Here is a 9,089-nt window from a genome sequence, read left to right on the forward strand (position 1 = left end):
TGTAAGTGTACATGAAGAGATGATATTTAATAGAGGGCTCTGATCTGGCAGTCAAACAACAAGATTCAATTATTGGAAGCTGAAGCTAGACAAAGTCAGACTGGAAATGTGATGTAAATGTTTAACAATGAGGGTTACAATTGAAATAATTTATCTAGAGAATTGGTGGATTTTCCATCACTTAAAGTCTTTAAATTAAGACTTGAGATATGCTATAGATCAAAGAAAGATATGGGCTAGATGTAGAAGTTGCCTGGTGAAATTCTATGGCATATGTCATTCAGGTGATCGGACTAGATGATTATAATGGTCCCTTTCTGGCCTTAACATCTATGAATATGTGAAAGGCTTTTTTATTTCAATAGATTTTTATAGAATACAAATTCTTTAGTGTACTGATCAGTACCAGGGGTTTAAAGAGGGTACAGAACTGCCAAAATCCTTCCCACTCTTTCACTTATTTAAGTTGGAGAATCTTAAAGAATCTCACTCAACATTTCACTATCTTGTAGTAGTGTTTTCCCAGAGGACCAACACTCCATAAAACTAGGACTAATAGCATCTAACTACTGACATATATATGAGTGACTAATATTAAAACACTGCCAAGATCAGACAAGCATTCCAAATCCATCATAGACTCAATGGTTCTCACAAGGTGCACTGCAGTCCCCGAGTCCCTTGGAAGCATTCACTTGTAGGGTCCAGCCCCTTTTCTTCTGTATAACATTAAATGTATAACATAAAGCCTTGTATTACCTGGGTTAACTATTTCATGGCTACTAACCCCTGTTATTCATCCTAAGGTTTTATTCCGCTGTCCCTCTCCATAATATCCGAGGGCCTTCCATGAGACATAGGCTGGGAATAGTGAAGTCCTTAATGGATTTCATAGAATATACTCTATTTAGGGTAGGGATTATTTTTTGTTTGGTGATTTTTGGATTTGTTTAGTTTGTTTTTCTTGTTTCTTTTTGCAGATAGGGGGGTGTTGGTGGTATTTACAACAGAGGGAACCATTCTGCTGGAAAGGCTTTGTCATTCAGAAAGAAGGTCTTGCAAATTCCTAAAGTTTGCCAGACTCTAGATTCCTTTTTGTTTCTTAAATGTTCTGACATCCTCCAGAGATTGTAAATTACAATTACTGCAAAACAATATTTATGTTCTAGTTACAAATGTATATTCCCATCTACATGTGTTTTAGAAGATTTGTGGGAAAATAAAAACTATTTAAAAAAAAAGTGAGGTAGCATTCATGTGTGGGAGTTCAGGCATGATCACATTCTATTCTATTTTGTTGCTGGGACGCTGTGTAGTAAGTGAAAGTAAAATGGGGACAGAGTAAGATGGTAGAAGGAAGAGGGGAAGAAGAGATGCATGTAAACCAAAGTCTAAGATGTGTAGAAGGAGAAGCAGGCAGAGACCATGAGCAATAATTAACAATTTACGGGGATATTTACAGGGATGATCATTGTTCTGTGTTTGTACAGTGCCTAGCACAACAGGGTCCTCCTAGTTGATGACTAGGGCTCCTAGGTACTACGCTATTACAATAATAAATAAAAACTGCACTCCAAAATTTCTGAATTCCCACCATATTTGTCTGTGTATGGGCAAGAAATTCCACTTAACACAAATATATTTTAAAAAAATGAAATCCAACTGTCTGTCCGTCTTCATATGCTAGAGAGACAGTGAACATGGGGACCAGAAACTCATGAATTCTAAATCCACCTCTTCCACTTTACTATGTGGCACTGGGTGAGACCTTCATTTCTCTTTTCCTTAGTTTCCCCATCTGCAGATCAGAGATAGTACTTACCCACCTGAGAAATTCTCACATGAAAGTTGCTAGATAAGTGCAAAGTATGCAAGTTAAATCTAAAACAAACCTAAGAATTTGTGTTTTTCAGATTAAGTCCCTGTCAACAAGTTTCTCTCGATCTTTTGACAAAGTTTGTAGAAAAACTGCCTGTGGAAACAGCAACAGAACTATTGTCATACTGAATGGTTCTGGCATTATCTCCAGAATCTTGCTCTCCCAAATACTGAAAGAGTACCAAAGCTGCAATATAAAAAGTATTAAGTATGAAAGCAATTCCTGTAGCTGCAGTGAAAAAAAAAGGATTTTTCTTCTATTTGATTTCTTTTTTGGTGGTTGTCACTGCTTTGTGCCAGCCAGTCACTTCATTTAGTATTCCAGCATGAGCCTAGTACAGCAATAAATAGCAGAGCAAGTTGCATACTAACCCTTCTATGCATATGCTCAGCCTAATATGTTTTGGCTGAACAGCAAACCAAATTGCCCTGCTGATCCATCTCCAGTTATTCTGCAACAGACATTCAGCCTGTAGTGCGCTTCAAAATGAAGGCTGAGATGTACCTTAATTAATTTTTAGTTAGATTACTAAACAGAGAAACAAACTGAAGAATAACAGAAGTGACAGGAGTGGCGCAGAACAGACAATGTTTTGTACTGTAGGGATTCATATCCAATATGTAAACCCCAGAGGGAAAATATCTCCATATGAAAATAAAACTGAAAATGATGTTGACTTTGTTAAAAGACCAGATGCATTATTAGGTCACTGAGTCTAATACCAGCACCAGCACCTAGTGCAGAGTAGACCAATTTGAAATATTCCACCAACTGTGTGGCTTGCAGTAAACTATAGCAGAAAGTTAGTTATAGTTTGGTAGGTCAGGAAATCTCCTGACAATTGACATATTCTTTTACTGATTGGAGAATTTGGCACATACATATATAATTTATCTTTCTACAGTATCATTCAGGCCCAAGTAGTGGCATGCATTACAGAATATCATAGCGTGTACACAATATTTTATGTAAGTAAATTATTTAGAAAATTTATTGTGCTCTAAATGTACTTACTTATGTAGGGTATTGTGAGATTTTGAATAGCAAAAGAAGAAGAATGAGAATGGGTGGGAAATAGGAAGCATTGAGTAGTCTGAGAAAATAATTAGTGCACCCTCTGGGGAGAGCAGAATTAAAAGCAAAGGTAATGAGGTAAAGAATCACTATAATTATTCTTCTGTATTTGTACGACAGTAGCATCCAGATGGTCAGTTATGATAGGAGCTCCACTGTGCTGGATGCTGAACAAAACATAAAAAGAAGTTAGGATCTACAGGGGATCTTGAAGGAGAGAAATGTGCTGGATTCAGAAATGGGGAGGAAGCCGCTGAAGATTGGTGATGAATTTAAGAGGCAACACCATTAAGGACATCTGGGAAGAACTGTTCAGGATGGGGTAGGGAGAACTAAGTAGAAACAGTGGCTTAAGAGCTACGAAAAATTTAAGACAGACAAACAACTGGGTCAAATATGAAATCTTTTTTAAAAAAAAGAAGAGGTATAGTACCTGGCAGGCATTAGCAGAAAGATACGGATTGGTTCACCTGTAGTTAACATCACATGAACGGTGCAAAGTAGCATCCTGCAAAAGATGTTTCAGTGGTCATAGCAGCACATTTTCAAGACCAGACAGATGAGAGGTTAGTGTACAGGTTAATAAACCTAGGTTCTCAAAGAGCGGGCAACTGTTTGATTTGAGTCGGCAGGAGATGAGATGTTGGAGTTTTGGCCAATAATGCTTTCCTTATCAATTGGATATCAGTTTTGGCTAGGATGAACCTAAGGTTGTTATGGCAGATTTGGGAGTTGATGAGATTGAGGCAGGCAGACAGGCTGAACAGTGAATTGAGTGTATCTGCAGAGAAAGGATACCCAAACTAAAATTCAGAAAAGAAAATCAGTAGGGAGAGAAAGAGGGGCTAATGAGTGACTAGTAAAAGGCATTGTCATGAAGAAGACCTATTTATTGCCAAACACACACAAGTACACCTAGAATAGAGCAAAACTAAAAACAAACTGCCTGAGACTGCAGCAAACTACCCCAGGCAAGTGACAAGGATGCTGTGCTGAATGGCTCTTCCATTTGTGAAAATTGCCTTTTACATTTCCTCTAGGGAGAACACTGAGAAATTTAGGAAATCCCCACACATACATACAAACCAATTTAGATGCAATATGTGGTCTGGCACTAGCAAAAGAACACAACATTTTGCAGAGCTGTCCATAGTAAATCATTCAAGATGGTTTCTAGAGAGAAAATTGTTTTTGGAATTTTAGCTCCTGCAGTAACCACACTTCAATTCCCATTCCACCACTTATGCCCAGTATCTAGAAGCTTCAGAAACAAACCGATGTCACAAATATAACTCTCCCTTTGAAAACAATTTGCCTCTAAAATATAGAGATGTCCATGCACTGCAAAAATATCCTTCCAACTTGCTATAAGCCCAACCAGAGGGCTAGACCCTGCAGTCCTTACTCAGCCAAAACTCCCACTGACTCAATGGGAGTATTGCATGACTACAAATTTCAAGAGAAGGCCCGTTTAATACTAATATATATCAGGGGCTGCTTTTTTGGTAAATGCACGTGCACACTTGTGTGATAAGGCTGGAGGCAAACATGTGAACTGCTAACTTCTCTGACTAGCAGTTATATTATCCCCGATAATGTCACGGCTAACCTGGTGGCTGAACTTTGTGACTTTGTCCTTACCCATAACTATTTTACATTTGGGGACAATGTATACCTTCAGATCAGCGGCACTGCTATGGGTACCCACATGGCCCCACAGTATGCCAACGTTTTTATGGCTGACTTAGAACAACGCTTCCTCAGCTCTCGTCCCCTAACGCCCCTACTCTACTTGCGCTATATTGATGACATCTTCATCATCTGGACCCATGGAAAAGAAGCCCCTGAGGAATTCCACCGTGATTTCAACAATTTCCATCGCACCATCAACCTCAGCCTGGACCAGTCCACACAACAGATCCACTTCCTGGACACTACAGTGCTAATAAACAATGGTCACATAAACACCACCCTATACCGGAAACCTACTGACCGCTATTCCTACCTACATGCCTCCAGCTTTCACCCTGACCACACCACACGATCCATCGTCTACAGCCAGGCTCTGCGATACAACCGCATTTGCTCCAACCCCTCAGACAGAGACAAACACCTACAAGATCTCTATCAAGCATTCTTACAACTACAATACCCACCCGCAGAAGTGAAGAAACAGATTGATAGAGCCAGAAGAGTTCCCAGAAGTCACCTACTACAGGACAGGCCTAACAAAGAAAATAACAGAACACCACTAGCCGTCACCTTCAGCCCCCAACTAAAACCCCTCCAACGCATTATTAAGGATCTACAACCTATCCTGAAGGATGACCCAACACTCTCACAAATCTTGGAAGACAGGCCAGTCCTTGCCTACAGACAGCCCCCCAACCTGAAGCAAATACTCACCGGCAACCACATACCACACAACAGAACCACAAACCCAGGAACCTATCCTTGCAACAAAGCCCGTTGCCAACTGTGCCCACATATCTATTCAGGGGACACCATCATAGGGCCTAATAACATCAGCCACACTATCAGAGGCTCGTTCACCTGCACATCCACCAATGTGATATATGCCATCATATGCCAGCAATGCCCCTCTGCCATGTACATTGGTCAAACTGGACAGTCTCTGCGTAAAAGAATAAATGGACACAAATCAGATGTCAAGAATTATAACATTCATAAACCAGTCGGAGAACACTTCAATCTCTCTGGTCACACGATTACAGACATGAAAGTTGCGATATTACAACAAAAAAAAACTTCAAATCCAGACTCCAGCGAGAAACTGTTGAATTGGAATTCATTTGCAAATTGGATACAATTAACTTAGGCTTGAATAGAGACTGGGAGTGGCTAAGTCATTATGCAAGGTAACCTATTTCCCCTTGTTTTTTCCTACCCCCCACCCCGATATTCTTGTTAAATCCTGGATTTGTGCTGGAAATGGCCCACCTTGATTATCACACACATTGTAAGGAGAGTGGTCACTTTAGATAAGCTATTACCAGCAGGAGAGTGGGGTGGGTGGAGATATTTTTCATGCTTTGTGTGTATAAAAAGATCTTCTACACTTTCCACAGTATGCATCAAATGAAGTGAGCTGTAGCTCACGAAAGCTTATGCTCAAATAAATTGGTTAGTCTCTAAGGTGCCACAAGTACTCTTTTTCTTTTTGCGAATACAGACTAACACGGCTGTTACTCTGAAATATTTCATGGTAAACATCCTCTCCATAAAAAACAAGGAGTCCTTGTGGCACCTTAGAAAATAAAATTTGAGCATAAGCTTTTGTAGCTCTACAGTTCCTGTAAAAAACCTCAGACATGTGACCTGAATATTCATGTATTAACAGAGAATGCACTTTACAAGACTGCATAACAGTTTCAGCAGAACTCTGTGATGGAATTTCTCTGTGTAACAACTTATGAGATCACCCCTGCCCACTTTGTAGTTAAATTTCCAAAATATCTTTGTTGTTCCAAACTGGTGTATCCTGCAAGTATGTAACCCATGATAGCTGGCTTTGGGAGCTGAACCCAGCCCAGATCCAGAGCTGATATACATCCCTGAACAGAAAACAATTGAGTTGTTCTCTGAGGGACAGAATGGAAAGCAAAAGTCATGAAGTGATTATAAAATTCCAGTGCTGATCCACCCATTCATGGGGGGGAGTGGAGTAAAACTGTGTTACTTTGGGTCACACCAAGTGGAAAACTAGTTTTGCATTCTTCCCTTTAGTATTATGCACATACTCCCTAAGGGCCGGATTCAAAGTCCATTGAAGTCAGTGGAAAAATTCCCACTGATTTCAATGAACTTTGGATCAGGGCCAAAATCTGTGCAGTTTTGTACTGAACTCATAATAAACCCCAAGAAGCTAGTAACATGCTTTAGTTTTAGTGGCACTTCACAAGAGTGAGTGTTTACAGACAACTATGCCTTCATGAGTATCAAACAGTGCTAGTATCTTCATTTTTGCTATTTTCTACAAATACAAAAATTCAATCCCAATGTTCTGAAAATATCAACACTGTTTAATTGGCATTAGAACTACTCATTAGCTTTTGAATATTAGTAAACAGGAATCCTATTTATGTTAAAACTTAACATATGGAAATCTACTTACTCTCCCTTTGATGAATCCAGGATAATATCTGATGCCAATGGAAGAGATTGGGTATGTACCACTGACAAAGATAACACATGTCAGCGGGCTGCATTTTGTTTTTTTAAATCAACTTATGTAGAAACAAGAGGCTTCTGGATGCCATGGGTATTATCATCCAAAAACATAGGACCAGATCCTCAGCTGATGTAAATCAATGTATCGCCATGGAAGCGAATGAAACCACATCAGTTTACACCAGCAGAAGATCTAGTCCGTTATGTATGTAGTCTGGAAGGGAGATACTCTGACAGAATTCACTCCAATATTAAATACAGAAGTAATGGCTCTGGGGAGTTGCTGTTGGTACAGAAACTAGTATATAATCCTAATGGACATAACATTCTCCAGTCATTGAACTATTGGGAGTATACATGTTCCAGTGAAAAGTCATTCTCTGTTGGGCCAGTCTTCTCCCTGCTTTGCTCATTGCTTCCCCACCCCCTTAAGGCACTTAAGCCTGGCAAGGCAAGTGAGCAATCTGCTTTCTCAGGACAGGTATGCCAATAGCATGGGCCAGATCAGCTTCAGGGGATCCTGTGTGTCGTGGAAACTGAATTCTTTTCATTATCTAAAGGTACTGGGCCAATCTCACCCCCACCTTCCTCCAAAACAGGCTCTATGATCTGGGATCCTAGCTACATCCTCATAGTTACTGCAAAGTGCTTCCCCGGTGCCATCAAACTGAGTTCCTTTTTCTCTTCAAAAACAGGCCAGTTTATGGGTAAAATTTTCTATATATTTATGCACACTAAAGTAGCTCAATATTGTCTTTCACATGAAAGGAGGAAAGATTTTCAGGCTAACTGTGGAAGACAACCCATTTCTCCATGCATCACTTGTGCTGACAAATTCACAGCATTTTCTATCTCACCATTATCTGGAGAAGTCCCAGACCTTGCACTTGAAACTTGCAGAAGAAAAGCAGATCATAAAACTAAACACTCCAATTCACTCACAACTGCACATGTAAACCAGGTATCTTTCTGCCTCTCACCCACATTCACACGCTCACTGCAGGGGCAGCTTCATTCATTCCAGTAAAATCTCGGGGCCGCATTTTCGAACGTGGGCGTCTAAATGTAAGCACATGAACTCCAGCCTCAGGCAGCTCTTTGGCCTCAGCTCTTCAAGCAGTTCAGAGCCAAAAAGAACCGCCAAGGGGTTTAGCTTTCCACGTGAACTGAAAGAGCACGCTGCGAGAGAAACTTTCTCAGGTGCTCAGCAGGGCTGGCAAACGGAGAGTTTCAATAAGCGAAATCAAAAATCCCCACGTGCGATTGAAGCCCTCACACAGTACGATCCTCGCCCCTCCTCCTCCCCAGAAGGAGAGTCGAAACCACTCTCCTAAAATTAATCCCAAGTAAGGGGCGCTTCCTCCCTTCCTGAGGTGTGGGGTCGGGGCTATCACACCCTCTCCACCGCGACCCCCTCCACGCGTCAGCACTTAGCTCCAGGACTCCCCCTTCTATTTCTAAGGTGCGGCTCTTCATCTCGCTCCCAGCCAGCCGTGATCAACCTCTTACTTACCAACCTCCCCATCCTCTTCCTCCTCCTCCTCCTCCTCCACTTCCAGCAGCACGTCCTGGTTCTCCACTGTCATCCTCCCGCAAGTTTTGCCCCCCCTCCCTCCTTTGTACCGACTCGGCCTCGCACACAAGTTCGCTCCCTTCCCTGGAGCGGGGTCTGGCGCGACGCCGAGCCCTGCCCGGCAGCTGCCCCGAGCTCCGCCGGCGAAGTCCCGGCCGCGCAGCAGCGAGCTCTGGCCGGGGCGGGGCGGGGCCGGGCAGGGAGGACGCCTGGGGAGGCTAGACTCGTACAGAGCCAAGTGCGGGCAGGGCTGCAGCCTCCACCCTCCTCGCGAGCGTCACTCAAAGGCGGGGGGGAGAGACGGGGCTCTCGTTGCCCTGACAGACAGGCCAGCAGAAGGGGAAGGAGTGACGAGCCCATCCTCCCCTTTCT

The 9,089-nt window shown here is 42.1% G+C and overlaps 1 protein-coding gene across 1 annotated transcript in view; it reads right to left on the bottom strand.

The window, feature by feature from the left end:
* ANO6 (anoctamin 6) overlaps positions 1–8,730 on the bottom strand; it is a 132,610-nt gene extending 123,880 nt beyond the window's left edge. The window contains exon 1 of the mRNA XM_077840912.1: positions 8,658–8,730. Coding sequence (XP_077697038.1) covers positions 8,658–8,730 — 73 coding nt within the window. The remainder of the gene's footprint in view (positions 1–8,657) is intronic.
* Between the last annotated feature and the right edge of the window lie 359 nt (positions 8,731–9,089).

The sequence above is a fragment of the Eretmochelys imbricata genome, chromosome 1 (assembly GCF_965152235.1).
Source record: "Eretmochelys imbricata isolate rEreImb1 chromosome 1, rEreImb1.hap1, whole genome shotgun sequence".
NCBI lineage: Eukaryota > Metazoa > Chordata > Testudines > Cheloniidae > Eretmochelys > Eretmochelys imbricata.